At 43.2% G+C, this 20,121-nt stretch overlaps 1 protein-coding gene across 1 annotated transcript in view; it reads right to left on the reverse strand.

Annotated features, from left to right (window-relative positions):
• The window catches only part of LOC126354558 (fatty acyl-CoA hydrolase precursor, medium chain-like), an 86,159-nt gene extending 71,853 nt beyond the window's left edge, over positions 1–14,306 (reverse strand). Inside the window, exons 1-2 of the mRNA XM_050004301.1 lie at positions 14,197–14,306; positions 8,658–8,792 (exon numbers count right to left, since the gene is read on the reverse strand). Of these exons, the coding sequence (XP_049860258.1) occupies positions 8,658–8,792; positions 14,197–14,259 (198 nt within the window). The 5' untranslated portion in view covers positions 14,260–14,306. The remainder of the gene's footprint in view (positions 1–8,657; positions 8,793–14,196) is intronic.
• Between the last annotated feature and the right edge of the window lie 5,815 nt (positions 14,307–20,121).

Consider the following 20,121-nt stretch of genomic DNA (forward strand, 5'->3'; position numbering starts at 1 on the left):
AAACTTAAAAATTTATATTTAGATTCGTTTTGCATAATAATTAAATAGAAACAGTATTTTGGATCTCATAAATTAAAATTTTAGTGGCAATTCATGATTTTCTGGTTTTTGTCTTAAAAATTAAGGAAGCAAGAAAGGTTAATTAGGTGAATAAATAAAGCTAGGATGGAACAAGCCCATCGAGATTTAGAGGAGGAGGCAGCTGAGCGTCTCACGGGTGCTGCCCAGGCGGATAAAGATCTAGAGGAGGATGCAGCCGAGAGTCTCAGGGGTTCTGCCAAGATGGAGGAAGTCCACGTAGAGGTTGTGGAGGGGGCAGCTGAGAGACCTTGTAGCCAACCCTTGGGTGCCGCTTGCACCCACTGAAAAAATTAAGTACGCTCCTCAATGTGGTATCCCGTGGATTAGGTATGGACCGTGGTAGACAAGTCTCCACTTAGCATTCCTATGCATCAGAGCTCAGGATTCGTGACCCATACACACGTCAGAGGGCTTTGCCGGCAGCTGCCACCATGCTGATGCTCGTGTGCAGCGCATGCAGGAGCCGGTGCACCTGCCCCAGCCACAGCAGCCGATGATCGCCTGACAGCGGGTGCTCCGGCCACAGTTGACGCCGCCGCTACTGCTCCTCAGGCCCCAGTTCTCTCCAGACGCTGATCAGCGCACCACCTATGCCGGGAGTCGCGTCCCGTCGGTAGCATTGCTATAAACAGCCTCGGATGCCGTAATAAGTTACTCGGGATGCGCGTAGCCAAGAAATCATTTTCGAGTGAAGTGTTAATTCTGGGATGACTTTAATGATCTGTCTTCAGTTCGCGTATGTCGTATTTTCACGTGCCGCCCTGGGACAGACATTCTACCATTATTTAGCGTGGCGTTTGATGAACATTATCATCAAATTATGGCGAGCATTCACTTAAACATTTAATTTGAACAGTTATAGTTGTATCAGCGCATTAGACTCTGAACTGCTCTGGTAGTTGGATTATATGGTCTCTTTTTGGCCTGTGACTTTCAGAATATAGTGAACCTTTTAGAGTGAATCGTTGTTGATTATGAATCCCAGACAATCTCCTAATTCGTCAGAGCTATAAGCTGTAACTATAAGTGTATTTCTCAGATGAAGTGGGCACTAGGAATTCTAATTACAGGCTTCACGTTTTGCTAATCACTTTGTGGTTGCGTAAAATAGTTAGAGAGCCAGTGTTGAGAACGGCAAACAACAGCGTTAAATAAATCATAGGAACATTTCATTTCATTAGCAATTAATTCCACCCGCCGCCCCACATATGGTGCATGTGCCGGGAAAGGCAATCCACATTCAATAACAAATATTTCCACCCGCCGCCCCACATACGGTGCATGTGCCGTGAAAATCATTCCACATTCAATAACAAATATTTCCACCCGCCACCCCAGATATGGTGCATGTGCCGTGAAAGGCATTCCACATTCAATAACAAATATTTCCACCCGCCGCCCCACATATGGTGCATGTGCCGTGAAAGGCATTCCACATTCAATAACAAATATTTCCACCCGCCGCCCCACATACGGTGCATGTGCCGTGAAAGGCATTCCACATTCAATAACAAATATTTCCACCCGCCGCCCCACATACGGTGCATGTGCCGTGAAAATCATTCCACATTCAATAACAAATATTTCCACCCGCCACCCCAGATATGGTGCATGTGCCGTGAAAGGCATTCCACATTCAATAACAAATATTTCCACCCGCCGCCCCACATATGGTGCATGTGCCGTGAAAGGCATTCCACATTCAATAACAAATATTTCCACCCGCCGCCCCACATATGGTGCATGTGCCGTGAAAGGCATTCCACATTCAATAACAAATATTTCCACCCGCCGCCCCACATAAAGGTGCATGTGCCCGGAAAGGCATTCCACATTCAATAACAAATATTTCCACCCGCCACCCCACATACGGTGCATGTGCCGTGAAAATCATTCCACATTCAATAACAAATATTTCCACCCGCCACCCCAGATATGGTGCATGTGCCGTGAAAGGCATTCCACATTCAATAACAAATATTTCCACCCGCCACCCCACATAAAGGTGCATGTGCCCGGAAAGGCATTCCACATTAAATAACAAATATTTCCACCCGCTGCCCCACATATTGTGCATGTGCCGGGAAAGACATTCCACATTTAATATAGAAATTTCCACCTGCCGCCCCACAACAGTTAGCAGTGCGATGAGCTGCAGAACGACGTACTAGACACTTCTGCGAACACGCGGGCGTTTCAACCCAACTCTAAAGACATCATGGGGCTTTAGTCCAAGGAAAACTCACCTGACCTCCGTGAAGTGTAACGTGGCAGCACATTATTGCCCGGTGTATTGGTTGGAAACACAAGGTTCGAACTTATTCTATTGGATTTGAACGTGACCCGAAGTTTGAAGGCGCTTTTACGTTTTTTCATTCTTCTTTTATCGCACCCTCTGTGCCATATCGAGGGGGTGGGGCAGGTGCAACATGAGCCTGAATTAGATGGCAAAGAGCCCTAGAAAGTCCCCCGGATAGACACATCATTCGTGGCACCCGTGCACCTTTCTTGAACAAGTTACCAATGCAACTGTCAGGAACTTACACACACATTAATTTCGCGGTTCCTCTAGCACATGCGAGTTACATAAGCCCCTCAGAACCATTTAGGTGCAGTTTGACTCTTTCAGGCGCTAGAGCTTCAGCGATTCTGATGTCTATCTGAGAGGCGTCGAAACAAGAAATGAATTTTGGGTGACAGGGGGTGTGACGACTTCCTCGTCGTGTGACAAGTCCACTGTCACGTTGGACAGAATTATGCTAAAATTTGGTGCCAATTTGATATGAATAATCCTCCTTGCGACCGTCACCAACTTCTGGGCTGTGGACTACTTTCCCGTGTATGTCGACACATTGTCTTTTCAAGAGTCACCCAGTCCGAGGGTTTAGTTGTAGGTATGTTGTAGGCACGTTTGTGCCAAATTTCAAACTTCGAAAAAGTGAGCCTTTAATATTGTTGCGCAATGTATTTATGCTGTGCAACGTTTTATTGTGTGGCAGGAAGGATGCATCATCGTGGTAAAATGACGAAATATAAACAGCAATCTTGTTTGCCGACAGTATCGCTACGAGCTACCCAGGTGACAGCAAATTCCAGACTTCCAAAAGGAAATTACAACACTACACTTAAATATCGCTTCCTACAACACTGACAATGTCAGGTTATTATAATATTTAGTCTGTTAACTTCTGCTTGTTCTTCAAGTGCTCTGTGCAGTAGTCTTTTGTGATCTCGCTGCCTAGGATGGAGTAATACCTTTTTTTCTCTTGCTTCGTGTTTTCATTCCCTTCGCTAAATGATAGGACAGTCTGTTAAAGAACTCTGTTCTCATTGGCAACTTGAAAAGAGCCTTGACTAGCAGAAATTTTTTTCCAGTTGAAGATGAACAGGAAACGGCCGTCATTCATAGCAAACCTCCAGAAAAGCTTCATCTGAGCTGAGGGACAGGCTGCCTGGTATTATTGGTTCTCGTCCGCATTTATGTTTATATATGATCCACGGCGTCATCTATGTTCTTTCTTTGCTTTTGCTTGTCCATGCCGTTACATGGCGAACTAAGCATCAACTCAGTGTTTTCAGGCTCTCGTGGTTCAGATAAGTAGCTATACCGCACTCAAGCGACTTTTGGACTCTAAGCCTTTCTGAAATTGAAGTAGCTACTCGTTTTTGGCAGATATTTTGACATACTTATTTTATAGCTCCTCAGTCACAATGGAGAGTTGACTGCCAAGGTTAGGTAACTATGAGAAAAAGACTGGAGAACCAACGAAATGACAACGTTCTAGGAACCAGGGCATGGAACGTCAGAAGTTTGACCGTGGTAGGGAAGCTAGAAATTCAGAAATGGTAAAGGCAAAGTCTCAATCTAGATGTAGTGGGGTTCAATGAATAGACATGGGAAGAAGACGAAGATTTGTGGTCAGTTGGGGTAACAATAACAGCAGAAAATTGCATAATGGGAGCAGTGTCCGTTATGAGCAAACCAACACCAATGATAGTTCAAGTATAAATGCGGCTGATGATATTGAACGGGTAATTCGATACGTAAACTAGATGAAAATCTAATCGGTAGCAGGGACAGGCGTAGAAGAAAGGATTACGGGCGAATATGGACTTCGAACTAGGAATGTGAGAGGAGACACACTATTTATGGTCGGCAATAAATTTCGGCTATTAACAGCGAATCCTCTGGTCAAGAATCAGAGGAGGAGGACATATACTTGGGGAAAGCAGGGAGGTGCGAGAAGATTTCAGTTAGATTACACCACGGTCAGACAGAAATTCTGAAATCAGGTAATGGATTGTAAAGCGTACCCAGAAGTATACATAGACTCAGATCACAATTTAGTAGTGATGAAGAGTAGGCTGAAGCTTAAAAGACGAGTCAGGAAGAATCATTACACAAAGAAGGGGGATATGGAAATACTAAGGAATGACGAGGTACGCTTGAAGTTCTGAGAGGATATAAATTCTGTGATAGGGAATAGCTCAGTAGGCAGTACAGTTGATGAGGAAAGAACGCACATCACTAAAAAGATAAATGTGAATAATCCAAGGATAACAAAACAAATACTACAGCTGATCGGTGAAAGGAGGGAGTAAAAGGACGTTCAGGGAAATTCAGGAGCACAAAAACGGAAGTTACTTGGGAATGAAATAAGAAATGCAGGGAAGCTAAGGTGAATTGGGTACACGAAAAATGTGAAGAAATCTAAAGATAAATGATTCTTGAAGAACTGACTCAGCATACAGAGAAATCAAAACAACTTTGGGTGAAATTAAAAGCAAGGGTGGAAACATTAAGAGCGCAATGGGAATGCCACTGTTAAAGTCACAGGAGAATGGGGACAGATAGAAAGAGTACATTGAAGGCGTCTATGAGAGGAAGGTTTGTATCTTGACGTGGTAGAAGAAACTGGAGTCGATATAGAAGAGATAGGGAAGCCACTATTAGAATCATAATTTCAAATATGTTTGAAAGACGTCTGGTCGATTAAGGAAGAAGGGAAAGATAACATTCCATCAGAATTTATAAAATACTTGGGGGAAGAGACATCAAAACGAATATTCACATTGCTATGTAGAGTGTATGAGTCTGACGACATACAATGAAAACTTTCGGAAAAGTATCATCCATACAATTCCGACGACTGCAAGAGCTGACAAGTGCAAGAATTATCGCACAAGCAGCTTAAGGTTCATGCATCCAAATTGATGAGAGAAGTAATATACAGAAGAATGAAATAGAAAATTGAGGATGTATTAGGTGACGATCAGTTTAGCTTTAGGAAACGTAAAGGTGACAGCCACGCATTTCTGACGTTGCGGTTGATAATGGAAGTAAGACTAAAGAGAACTCGAGATGTGTTCATAGGTTTAGTCGACCTATGAAAAGCGTTCGACACTGACAAATGGAGAAAGACGTTCGGAATTCTGAGAAAATTAGGGGTAAGCTATAGGGAGAGACGAGTAAAATACAATATGAATAAGAGCCAGGAGGGAACAATAAGAGTGGTAAACAAGGAACGAAGTTTTCGGATTAGAAAGGGTGTAAGACAGGGATGTTGCCTTTCGCCTCTACTGTAAAGTCTATACGGCGAAGATGCAATGACGGGAACGAAAGAAAGGGTCGAGGGTGGAATTAAAATTCAAGGTGAAAGGATATCGATGTTAAGATTCGTTGATCTGATATTCTCAGTGAAAGTGAAGAATTACAGGATCTTTAGAGACACACACCGAAACATCACCTTTGTCCCAGAATGACACGACTTGTATACTCCACCCTAAAGTGACGTCTCGATTCCGCAAGCTCCGAACGGTTCCGGGAACATATTTTTTTAGCATTTAGCCCATACAGCCATTGAGCCTCAGGAACTGAATTGAGGGGTTCCCGTTTGTCTCTTCCTGCTTCTGTTGCTCATTGTATTATACACGAGAGAACTTACTACCAAGGCATTACAAAATTGGGTGAAACATGTGCCAGAAAACAGCGGCCATCCTAGGGAATTCACCCGTGTTTAAAATCAAGTTAGTATGTCTAGACCAAATTCGATTTAGTTTCATGGGAACGGTGAACCATCATTTCCTGGCTAGAGTGAGACAATCTCTATCCGTGTACCAGACACTGCCCCTCGAATTCACTATGGAGAACTGAACGAGCCAAAACATAATGCCCATCTGCTTAATAACGTGCTGGGCCAGGTGTAAAACGCAATACCGCAGCGGTTCTGCGTGGCATCGATGTGACGAATCCCGAGGTATGTGACACCAGCTATGTGAACGCACATCTCACGAAATTACGGTATACTAGTAGCCAGTGGTATTAAGGTGTGAAGCTGGCGCCAGACAGCGTCCCAGGTGTTTTCCATCACGTTCAGATCAGGTGAATTTAGTGGCCTTGTCATCAACATGGGTTCGCTATGTTCCTCAAACTACTGTGACACGATTCTGGCTTTGAGACTCAGTTAACGTCCTGGAAGATGACATCACTCTCAGAGAAGATTTCATTGATGATGGATGCAGATGGTCTGCAGTAATCTACACGTAATCCACATATATCATTCTGCCTTTCACTACTGCTCCAGGTTTCATGAAAGCCCAAGTGAACGTCCCCCCATACTATAGGGCCGTCCAAGTCGTCACGTGTTCATGAGGGCAGTCCATAATTCAAGCAGCCGTTCACTTGGATGATGGCGTATGCGAACGCGACAGGCGACCTAGCGGAATAAGAGATGTGATCCATTCGACCAGTCCTGCAGCAGCACTGTAATCTGACAAACAAATAAGTAAAGCATCCAGATGACGTGGTTGGATTTCAAAATAGATTTGTTGACATACCTGGAGTATAAATGATTGTCATTGCTATTCTCTGTGACGGTTAGAATGGCTACAGAGTGCTATAGTGTTGTTCGTGTTCAGTGTTGCAATTAGGGCTGATGGCATTTAGAATGAACCTGGACAGCATCAGATGCTAAGTTATCACTTTGAAGGATAGTGGTTTGACACAGCGTTATCAACACCAAAAAGCGTTTCAGAAAAGCATAATTGGCGTCCCCATTTGGCCAGCTGGTAAGTCGAGGTGTATCAAAATTTGTAGGCGATTCAGACGTCTCAGTTGAACGACATTGGACTGCATGGGAATGTGAGAGGAGACAAACACGTTGTCAAGATTCTGGTCAGCCACGTATGGTCATCGAGCACATCGTAACCCCATCACACCGGCGCCTGCCATCCAGGAACATCCTGCAACTTTTTGTGCCACCTCACGTCCTTCACCGACAGCAGTCGGTGTAGGGACTTACTGTCCAAAGCTTAGGCTGCCGTCAACACAACACCAAAGGTAACTGTTTGGAGTGGTAGCATGACACGGAAGCATGAACTTCTGAATAATGGTGTCACGTTTCCCGCAGCAGCGAATCACGTTTCTGCACTACCACAAATAACTGTCATCAGCAGGTATGGTGGCGGACAGGTGAGAAGTCATTTTCTTCTAGCGTCTTAGAGGGGAACAGCAGTGTTACTACTGGTCATGATAAAGGGAGCCATAGGGTATGACTTTAGTTCGCGGCTGCTAATGATTGAGTGAACACTGAGGGCCCTATGGTAGCTCATGGACATCGTGCGTATTCGTGTGTTTTCTTTCATGCGACAGTATACTGGTACAATTTTTTGTCAGGACAATACGTGCCCAGACTTGCTACTGGCCTCTATGAACTGTCTGCGTCATGTTGTGGTGCTCCTGAGGCCAGCAAGGCCCGCTGATCTGTCCGCAACGGAACATGTGTCGGTCGAGCTCAGACAACAACGTCGTCCTAGATTCAGCACCCAGGATATCAAGGACTATTACAACAGTTGTGGACCGCCTTGCCTCAGGAGTGTACGCAACAGCTTTAAGACACTCTTCCCAACCAATTCGTTGTGTGCATCCAGAGCGGCTGCAATGCCATGCTGCTAACTGGGCTCATACTGCGAGGTTGTTTGCTAATTGGACTCCATTAAAACAGTGAAGTTTCATGTCGTTCCTCTTCCCCTTCTGAGTGATTCACCTTTTTTTCCACACCGTGTACGTCTCGGACCGAGATGGTACAACCACGTGAGAGTCGTTACAGAATTTCTTAAGTCAGAGAGGTGTAAACGTCAACCAAAAGGTGAGGCATACTTAGATGCGGCAGATAATCGGTGACGCTCTTGAAACGGAAATAGCTGCATCAAAGGCCAGAAACGACTACCGCGCGGAATTAGCCGAGCGGTCTAGGGCGCTGCAGTCATGGACTGTGCGGCTGGTCCCGGCGGAGATTCGAGTCCTTCCGCGGGCATGTGTGTGTGTTTGTCCTTAGGATAATTTAGGTTAAGTAGTGTGTAAGCTTAGGGACTGATGACGTTAGCAGTTAAGTCCTATAAGATTCAAAAAAAAAAAAAAAAAAAAAAGAAAGAAAAAAAGAAAAAAAAACACTCTTTAATCTCAAAAAGGGTTCACTATTTGTTCCACTGCGGTCTAGGAAAGACATCTTCGGTAGACATAACGTGTTACTTTGTGGAGTAGAAGTTACAGTGTGGTTCACGCAGTTTGTACTCACCTGGAAGCGCAGCTCCCCGAGTGGAGGCTGAGCATAGGGGATGCCCAGGAAGGCCGTGTAGGACGTGTGGTAGACGCCGGTGGCCGTCTTCCCACGGAGGGTACCCTGCTGCACGGTCACCAGCACGTCCTCCGCCTGAAACAGGTTCAATATTTGCTGGCGAACATAACCTTACGTGATATAGTGTACTTAAAAATGTGGCCGCAGAACTATTTGTTAGGAGGAATGCAACTGTTCTTCAGATTTACGTTGGAGATAAAACTGACATAAGAGCATTTTGAAACTTGTTGCTTCAAAATTATGTTCAGATTGGTTGTATTAGAAATTGTTTCGCCAACGATGAAGATATCAAACAGTATATTCTTTTCACACGATCCTTGGTGCGCACTGAGATTCTATCTCCACACTCTGTCTCAAGTTACCGGTCACACAGACTACAAACTTAACAGTCATTGGACGCATCTAGACCGAACAGATACGCCTAACACACTTCAGCAACCCCTTATGGAAAACGTTGGAACTGCGTACGCAGAAGGAAAACCTTTTACAATCACGGAGGTGCCCAATGTCAGTCTGAAGAAACGCGGAGCATGTAATAAAAACTGACAAATAGCTAGTGCACACAGAATGGCGGCTCTGTATTTCACTGCAGTTTTAGGAACAATGGTACGAACGTAGCACGTGTTTTGTATTTCCATATATCGTCAGAACTTGTTGTTATTGTGTTCTTCAATGTAAAGAATGGTTTGATGTAACTCTCTACGCTAGTCTATCCTGAGCAAACCTCTTCATCTCTGCATAATCAACGAAACCTACATCCATCTGATTACTGCATTCAAATCTTGTATACCTCTACAATTTTATCCCTCACACCTACTTCGATTACCAAACTGATAATGCCTTCATGCCTCTGGATATGTCCTATCTTCTCATCCCTTCTTTTAGTCGAGTTGTACTATACTTTTCCTTCTAACTCCAATTCGATTCATTAACGCGTCATTAGTTACTCGTACTACACACCTAAACTGAGGTAGTGTTCTGTAGCATCGCATTTCAGAAGATACTGTTTTCTTCTTGTGTGAGCTACTTATCGTCCATGTTTCACTTCCGTACAAAAATGTATTTGTAACATATAAATTGGTTTTAGACGCTAGAAAATTTCTGGTTTTTAGAAATCCTTTTGTGCTGTTGCCTGTCTGTATTTTGTATCTCTCGACTTCAACCATCGTCCGTTATTTTGCTAGCGAAATAGAAGAACGCTAGACTTCCTTTTGTGCATCATTTCGTAATGTAATATCCACATCCTGATTGAACTCGACTATGTTCCATTAACATTTTTCAAGACACTTTCCCACCCCTTCAACTGCTCTTCCTAGTCCTTTGCCATACCTCACAGAATTGCAATGTCGTCGAGAATCCCTAAAGTTTTTATTTCTTCCTCATGAACTTTAATACCCTGGATAAATTTCTTCTTAGCTTCTTTTACTTCCTAATCAGTGGAAAGACTGAATACCATAGAAAAAAGAGCATAAAACTCCTAGTCTTTCCCTCCTCAACCACTACAGCCTTTCACGCCCTAAGGTTCTTACAACGGCAGCCTGCTTTCTGAATGCGTTGTGGACAACTGTTCACTCTTTGTACTTTATCCCTGACACCTTCAGCTTATAAAAAAAAATAGGATTCCAGAAAACAGTGTCAAAAGCTTTCCCTTAATGTACAAATTCTATAAATATTGGTTTTCCTTTCTTTAACCTACCTTTTAAGGTAGTTGCCAGTATCAGTATTGCTTTGCGTGTTTCAGTATTTCTCCGGAACCCAAACTGGCCTTTCCTGTGGTCAGAATACACTGACTTTTCCATTCATTTATAAATTATTCGTGTCAATATTTTGCAACCATTATTTATTAAACTGCTGGTTTGATAATATTCACACGTGTCAGCACTCGCCTTCTATAGAATAGGAATTAATAACTTCTACAGTTACATCTACATAAACATGACTTCTCCATAATTCATACTTCAGTGGCTTGCACAGAGTTCATCGAACAACCCTCAGACTCTTTGTCTACCGTTCTATTCTCAAACACCGTGCGGGAAAAACGAACACTTAAATATATCCTTTTAAGCTCTCATTTCTCCCCTTCTACATGGGTGTCAACAAAATATTTTCGTTTTCGGGAGATAAAGCTGATGACTGAAATTTCATAAAAAGTTCTCCCCACGAAGTAAAACCCCCAAGTCTTAACGATTGCCATCCCTGCCCTCACACCATATCCATAATACTCTCTCACCTGTTCCGTAATAATACAAGACTAGTGTCCTTTTTTTGAACGTTTTTGGCGGCCTCTGGTAAGTATCCCATAAAAGACAACACTACTCTAGCCGGGGAGGGCAAGAGTTGAGTAGGCAGTTTCTTTAGTAGATCCACTGCATCTTCCAGCTGTTCTGGCAATAAAACACAGTCTTTTGTTCACTTCCCCACAACATTATCTATGAGCTCGTTCCAATTTAAGTTGTTGATAATCGATATATTGTAGGTATTTAGTTGAACTGAAAGCCTATATATTTGCGTTATTTATAAGCGAAATTTAACCGATCCCGTTTAGTACTGATGCGGATGATCTCACACCTTTCACTACTTACAGTCATTTGATAGTTTTTGCACCAAACAGATGTCTTCTTAAAATCATACAGAATCTCACCACCACGACTTGGTTGAGCATGTGAACGGAATTGAGAAATCAATGCATAATCATCATATGTTATATTACGCCAATACATCATGCTTTTTTATGTGAAGCCACTAGTGTGGCGATGGAAAGCTGCTTGCTCGTGTCATGCATCACTTTTGAATGTCTGATGCACACATATGAAGCGTGCCTTTTCCTGATCGTGACATGGTGTCTGTGCATTGGTTGTGGTGGCCATGATGGCCCATGGAGCAGATGTACACAGCAAGACGAGTACTGCGTCTGTATGAAAATAGGTGTAGGGGAGCTCAATAAGTAAATGCACAATCTTAAAATAGGATATTATTTATTCATAATCCAATGTAAAAGTGTCTGGATATGCTATTTCGAGCCACTTACTGATTTAACATAAGACCATAATTTCCTAGGATTTTCTGTCAAGTCGGTACATAGAATTTTACCTGAACACTTCACGCATGGCCCTCCTTACGCTAACTTTGACATCGTTTAGCTTCTGTTTGTCTGAGAGGTTTTGGCTGCGTTTAAACTTGGAGTGAAACTCTCTTTGCTTTCGCAGTAGTTTCCTAAATTTGTTGTTGAACCACGGTGGGTTTTTCCCGTCCCTCACAGTTTTACTCGGCACGTACCTGTCTAAAATGCCTTTTAGGATTGCCTTGAACTTTTTTCATAAACACTCAACATTTTCAGTGTCGGAACAGAAATTTTCGTTTTTATCTGTTAGGTAGTCTGAAGTCTGTCTCCTATTACTCTTGCTAAACAGATCAACCTTCCTCCTTTTTTTTATATTCCTATTTACTTCCATTTTCAGGGATGCTGCAATGGCCTTATGATCACTGATTCCCTGTTCTGCGCTTACAGATCCGAAAAGTCCGGGTCTGGTAGTTATCAGTAGGTCCAAGATGTTATCTGCACGAGTCGGTTCTCTGTGTAATTGCTCGAGGTAATTTTCGGATAGTGCACTCAGTATAGTGTCACTCGACACTCTGTCCCTACGACCCATCCTAAACATCTGAGTGTCCCAGTCTAAATCTGGCAAATTGAAATCTCCTCCTAGGACTATAACATGCTGAGGAAATTTATGTGAAATATAGTCCAGATTTTTTCTCAGTTGTTTTGCCACTAATGCTGCTGAGTCAGGAGGTCGGTAAAAGGAGCCAATTATTAACCTAGCTCGGTTGTTGAGTATAACCTCCACCCATAATAATTCAAATGATCCACTGAATAAAATAAACAATCTAATGAGTTCAGAATATGGGTTGAGAGTAAACCGAAGAAAGACGAAGGTAATGGGAAGTAGAAGAAACGAGAACAGTGAGACACTTAACATCAGGATTGATGGTCACCTAGGCAGTAAAATAACCAATAACGGACGGAGCAAGGAGCGCATCAAAAGCCGACTAGCAATGGCCAAAAGAGCATTCCTGGCCAAAAAGAAGTGTAGTAGTACCAAACATAGGCCATAATTAGAGGAAGGAATTTCTTCGAATGTACGTCTGGAGTACAGCGTTGTATTGTAGTGAAACATGGACTATGGGAAAACAGTAACAGAATTGAAGCATTTTAGGTGTGGTGCTACAGACGAATGTTGAAAACTAGGTGGACTGATAAAGTAAGAAATGAGACGTTTCTGCATAGAGACGGAGAGGAAAGGAATATGAGGAAAACACTGACAAGGATGGTTCAAATGGCTCTGAGCACTATGGGACTTAACATCTGAAGTCATCAGTCCACTAAAACTTAGAACTACTTAAACCTAACTAACCTAAGGACATGACACACATCCATGCCCGAGGCAGGATTCGAACCTGCGACCGTAGCGGCCACGCGTCAAATAATGAAAAGGGACGGGATGATAGGACATCTGTTAAGACATGAGGGATTTACTTCCACGGAATTAGCGGGGGCTGTAGATGGCAAAAACTCTAGGGGAACACAGAGATTAGCATACATGTAGCAAATAATTGAGGACGTAGGTTGCAAGTGCCAATCTGAGATGAAGAGGTTTTCATAGGAGAGGAATTCGTGGCGGAGCACATCACACCAGTCGGTAGACTGATGACCAAAAAAAGAAATGTAGACACGAAGAATAATAATGTTGACTATTAATGACGTTTTTTTCTTAAAAATATTAGAAGAGTTTTTAGAGTGAAACTTAAAAAGCATTACTCTTCAGCACGCCCTTGTACTTTCTACTTGTGTCTTATTGGGAGCGAGGAGCAGAGAATAAACTAAATCTCTGCTTTTATTAAATAATCAGTCCGCCAATTTCCAATTCCCTTATTATAGTTTATCTGTTAAAGTTTTATACGGTAATTATTTGGCCACAAGAAGTCTTTAGCTGCAACTCGTTGTGATATATTACAATAGTCTGTTCAGTAACATAAACATCATGGAATACCTTCTATATGACACAGTACAAATAAGTGCCAGTTTACCAATACAAAGAGCCATGGTTGATTCAAAGGCTATCCAGAGATTCATTGTGACATTTTCTCTTCTCTTCAAGAAATAATTTATTAATTTGAAAATGTCGTTCAAACCAACCTTCTGGTTATTGATAGATTTGTCTGAAGTAAATGAGTTGCTCATTTATCAGAAAAAGTACTTGTTGGAACGGAACATATTAATAATTTGACCATTAATATTGACCAAGTGAAAACAAACACATATCATTAAATACAGTAGACTTTCCACTACATAATAAAAAGATATTTAAAATTAGGGAGGTACTACTCAAGATTTGAAAATGATAAAGGCCGTATTTCGCTCTTGATCTTCGATTTTTTTCGCAATGACCTACAATCAATATGGATAAGAGAAAACCATTACCTGGATGACTGTGGCGAAAGCGAGCAGCAACAACGCTATGATTAGTGACCAATCAAGTTGCATCGCGGTGGCTGTAGCGCAGGTTCAAAGCAAAGCAATAAAATCACAGTAGTCTACTCGGCGAATAGAATCAGTACATCGCGGTTTGTAACCCAAGGACATCAGCAAAGTGTCCGATAAGATTGCTTTAATTGCCGTTTGTTGCCACAGAGGATCTTACAGATTACTGTGCTCTGATTAAGTAGTCTTACTACCGGCAATGAAATTAGATTGTTGTTAGTGAGGTGACACAGCGGTTTAGACATTTATCTCCTTTTCTGTTTAAGTACCTGCCCGGACAGACAGATCTATATTTTTCTTGATTGTCCCAAACCTCTCAAGGTAAATGGCGGTATGGATGTTTTGGAAAGAGTACTGCCGATTTCTTTTCTCATCCTTCCCCAACTCGCGCTTGGGCTCTGTCTCTACGTCGTTGTCAATGGGTGCTAAACCCTAATGTTTCTTATGGGCGATGAAATCCATATACGCTATACTGTCCGCTATGACCACCGCCTATGTTTGACATAAACGTGGAATAAACACTCAAAGAAGACAAGTGACAGCACTAGCACGTGAGGCTAAGTAAGGCTTGTCGGGGACACGCGGGAAGCATGGCAGTCGTTGTCGTTACGTGGAAACGGAGCAGTTTGTCTGACGTCCCAAAGAGCGTGATCACTGGTTTTCGGGCGAACCATTGAATCGTTTCAGAAGCGGATGACTCTGTAGTCCATTCCTGTGCATGGGAAAACAGCGCTATCCAAAACCGGAGACGAGGCAACTATGAAGCACCACAGACCATAAATGACAGTGGTGAAAGACAGTTGCGGACATGTGTACGGACAATGGGCGTGCAGCTGTTGACCGCCAATACGAAATAAGCAGCTACCAAGAGTGCCTCCTCAACGACCGTTCAGCGAACGTTGCGGCCTCCTAAGCAAGCGCCGGTTCATGCACTCATGCTGACTGCTGTTAATCGGTGATAAAGGCTGCAATTTTCACGCCAGTACAGCAACTGAACGTGCAGTACGGGCGGTCAGGTTACTTTCTCATTTGCATCACGTCCTATGCTCTATCGGACCGATAGCCGTGGCACGTACAGCGTAAAGCGTCTGAAGGCCAACACACTGAATTAATCTTCAGAAGGATTAAGGTTTGACGGGGGAGCGTTATGGTCTGGAGAATATTTTTGTGGCATTCCGTGGGTGATTTTGTCATAATTGACGGCACGATAGATCAAAAGAAGTGTGCATTCTGTTATTCTGGAACATGCCCACCCCTTGATGCTGCTTGTTTTCCGTTGGCACGATGGCACGACAGTGCAACGTCTCATTCAGGCCGCCCTGTACGTTAGTGCCTCAAAGAGCACCAAGATGAGTCTCCCTTGCTCATCTGATCTCCAAACTCCACGTTCTTAGACCAATGGAAAATCTTTGGAGCCACCTAGATCGGGCTGTACGCGCCGTGGATCTTCAACTAGGAAACCCAGGCAGCCTCTTCCTGCACGCCTCGGAGCAGTCCACGCTACGAAAGTTATTTTTGCCGGATTTTTAGAGGGACATTAATGTGACAAGATAGAGTATGTGAAAACCTGCTCAGAACACACTGCCTATGACAACTCGTGTTGCACATTATTCCCTGGTCGGTCCTGTGCCTTTTTCTGGCCGTCACAGCCCATTTCCTCTTGCAACTGTAAGCAGATTTTGGTCTAACTGACGATAATGGGCAGGTCATTCCCTAATCTTCATAAATGAGTTCCATGGTTCCCTTAAAGTTCTTTGATTTCCTATGATGACCGTTGTTTTCCGTCGTCTGCTGCAGAAAAAGTCTTAAAAATCAAGGTCAGGAAGCACCAGCATCCCAGAGCCTTATTTGCAGGAGCAGGAAACGGCCAATGAGAAGGCCTACATTGTGGTCGTAATTCTGCTTGGCTGTAAACCCTGGATGGTAAAAAGAATTACCTTACAGCACAGCGTGAGCCTCTTGAGTAACTGTACATTGCCTAGGATAAAAGTGACAGATTGAGCTAGAGTAAATTTATGTCAATAAATTTCATTTGTTTAAATGGTTCAAATGGCACTGAGCACTATAGGACTTACCTGGTCAGGTCATCAGTCCCCTAGAGCTTACAACTACTTAAACCTAACTAACCTACGGACACACATCCATGCCCGAGGCAGGATTCGAACCTGCGACCGTAGCGGTCGCGCGGTTCCAGACTTTAGCGCCTAGCACCGCTCGGCCACTCCGGCCGGCTCATTTGTTTACGTATAGATTTCTGAGTGATGGTTGTTTGTAATTCTCTCCCTGTTCACATTGTATTCGTGTTTTGTTGTTGTGGCTACTACAAACAAAAAATTTTATTCTCCTCCTGGAAAATATAAAAACAATTAAAGACGACTGTGCAAAACTTGGTGAACTACCTGCGCGTGTTGTTGGTTAGCAGTAAGAGATGGTATGAACTGTTGGCGCTGTTCATATTCCAGCATGGTAATCGTATCTTGGAATCTTCCTGAAATTGGTCGGAGTACTAAAGGGCCTTTCAGTCATTGGCGTTGGAATGGTGAGAAGTTTAACCCTACCTTGAGGGTTGCGGCGCAACTGGTGACCCTAACTTAGGCTCATTTGACACTGTAAAAGAACAGAAAATTACTTCGAGTCCAGTAGTAAAGTTTTGCAGTTACACTGTGCCGAGCGGCATCGTCCCTTAATTTTTCTGATGAGCGTAGCAGAGAGTACGGGTATTCTGGCCGTAGCCAACAGTGTCACATTGTGCCTCGTCACGGAAGTTCGGAGGCACCGAAGATGTGAATGTTTCACTTCATTAATAATGTAGTCTATCGAGCTTAGTGTTTCAATAGAGGCACGATTAACTTATGTATCTTAGCTACTGAATCTCAGTGGAACGTTGATTAATTCACATACAGTGTTCCATTTTAAGTAGATTTAAGCAAGCGTACCATTACCTACAAAGAGTAGTTCTAAGGGACGTACTTTTTTTTTTTGGGTACATCGTCCAACATGAGTGATATTTGGTGAGTAGCTGTGGGACTCCCCCCTTTCCCCCCCCCCCCCCTCCCCTCACTTCACCTTTACCTTATAATTTTTAATAATTAAATTTGATTCGTTAGTACCACTAAAATACCCACAGTATATCTTATATGTACTACAATTTTTCTGTGAAGCAGGTTGAAAACGATAACTACGTTTAAGGTGCACTATGACGAGTTTAATTAAATTTTTAAAAATCTGTCAAATAGCTCTCTACATTTCTTGGTTTTTGAAAATAAGCAAATACAAAGTAGGCTGCTACACAACCTTCCCCATTCTTCACTCATCGCATGGACATTCATGTGTTTCTTCTTTTGTAGTGATTGGACACATGATTGGCACTTGTTTTGGTAGTACACAAAAAAGTAGTTAGATACATACTCTTCAGGCGGCTGCGCCAGCCTATGGTCTCTGGCGCTCATCTGCTCATCGGCCCGACAGGTGACTACACACTTTGGTCGAACTATGACCTCAGTCACATCGCCGACTTGTGTTTCAACACGTGAAGTAAAATATATGTCGCGAGGCTTGCACAATCTTTTATGGATAGTATGACCATTCATCAAAAGAGATGGGCAGTATTAAAGGTACGGCATTTGCAAATAGCCCGCATGTTTGTTCCTTCACAAACACAAACCATCAGAAATGCACGAATTTAATCATCCTGTGTTCTAGGGGTAGCATCTTCGATTCATTATCAAAACGTCTTCGGTCTCGGATTCAAATCCCGCCCCTCCTTAAACTTTGATTAATAATCAGCATTGGCGGCCGAAGACTTCCCACATAAAAGTTACTCCTCATTCTGCCAACGGCCTTGTAAAAGAAGGCGGAGGAGCGCACAGAGGTTCAAGGCACTCTCTTGTCCTAGGGGTGGGAAACTGCCCCAAAAGGCGGAAGAATCAGCAATGATGCATGAGGATGCAGAAGGCAATGGAAACCACTGCATTAAAGTCACGTAACGTGTATCCACAGGACATGTGACCTGTAATTGAAGAAGTGTCATGATGATCTCACAATTGACAAAATAGTCCCCCATTCGGATCTCCGGGAGGGGAGTGCACGTTGGGGTGGGGGGATACACCATGAGAAAAAGAGTCAACAATCAACGTTCTACGAGTGGGGGCGTGGAATTCTGAAGATTGAACGTGGTAGGGAAACTAGAAAATCTGAAAAAGAAAATGCAATGGCTCCATCTAGATATAGTAGGGGTAAGTGAAGTGAAGTAGAAAGAAGATAAGGATTTATGGTCAGATGAGTGTAGGGTAATATCAACAGCAGCAGAAAGTGGTGTAACGGGACTAGGATTCGCTATGAATAGGAAGGTAGGGCAGAGAGTGTGTTACTGTGAACAGTTCAGTGATAAGATTGTTCTCACTAGAATCGACAGCAAACCAGCGCCGACAACGGTAGTTCAGGTATCCTTACCGACGTCGCAAGCAGAGGACGAAGAAAAAAAATGGTTCAAATGGCTCTGAGCACTATGGGACTCAACTGCTGTGGTCATCAGTCCCCTAGAACTTAGAACTACTTAAACCTAACTAACCTGAGGACGTCACGCACATCCATGCCCGAAGCAGGATTCGAACCTGCGACCGTAGCAGTAGCACGGTTTCGGACTGCGCGCCTAGAACCGCGAGACCACCGCGGCCGGCAGGACGAAGAAAATTGGAAAGTTGTGGTAAGGTCTTATGGGCCAAACTGCGGACGTCATCGGTCCCCAAGCCCACACACAACTTAATCTCACTTAAACTAACTTAGGCTATGGACAACACACACACCCATGCCCGAGGGAGGACTCGAATCTCCGAGGGGAAGCCGCCGGACCGTGACAAGGCGCCTTAGACCGCTCGGCTGGCCGTCGTGGCAGAAGATGAAGAGATAGAGAATGTGTATGAGGATTTTAAAACGGTAGTACAGTATTTAAAGGGATATGAAAATCTAATAGTCACTGGAGACTGGAATGAAGTTGTAGGGGAAGGAGTAGAAAAAAGGTTGCAGGAGAATATGGGCTTGGCACAAGGAATGAAAGAGGAGAAAGACTAATTGAGTTCTATAACAAGTTTCAGGTGCTAATAACGAATACTCTATTCAAGAATCACAAGAGGGGGAGGTATACTTGGAAAAGGCCTTAAGATACGGGAAGATTTCAGTTAGATTAGATCATGGTCAGACATAGATTCCGAAGTGAGATACTGGATTGTAAGGCGTACCAAGGAGCAGACATAGACTCAGACCACAATATAGTACTGATGAAGAGTAGTCTGAAGTATCTAAGACATTAGTCAGGAAGTATCAATACGCAAAGAAGTGGGATAGGGAATTAATAAGGAATGACTAGATACGGTTGACGTTCCCTAAGGCTATACATACAGCAATAAAGAATATCTCAGTAAACAGTACAGTTGACGAGGAATGCACTTCTCTAAAAAGCGCCATCACAGAAGTCGGGAAGGAGAACCTTGGTACAAAGAAGATAAATGCTAAGAAACAAAATAAATAAATACTTCAATAGATCGATGAAAGGAAGACGTACAAAAATGTTCCTGGAAAATCAGGAACAGAGAAAAAAAGTCCCTGAGGGATAAAATAAATAGGAAGTGTAGGGAAGCTACGCCGAAATTAACATTAAGATTCCAACGGGAGTTCCAGCGTTAAATGCAGAGGAGAGAGCGGTAGGTGGAAAGAATACATTGAAAGACTCTATGAGGGGGAAGACTTGTCTAATGTGATAGAAGAAGAAACAGGAGTGGAAGAGATAGGAGATACAGTATTGGAATTCAAAAGAGCTTTGGAGGACTTAAGATCAAATAAGGCAGAAGGGATGGATGATATTCTACC

This window comes from Schistocerca gregaria, chromosome 3, assembly GCF_023897955.1.
Source record: "Schistocerca gregaria isolate iqSchGreg1 chromosome 3, iqSchGreg1.2, whole genome shotgun sequence".
Classification (NCBI taxonomy): domain Eukaryota; kingdom Metazoa; phylum Arthropoda; class Insecta; order Orthoptera; family Acrididae; genus Schistocerca; species Schistocerca gregaria.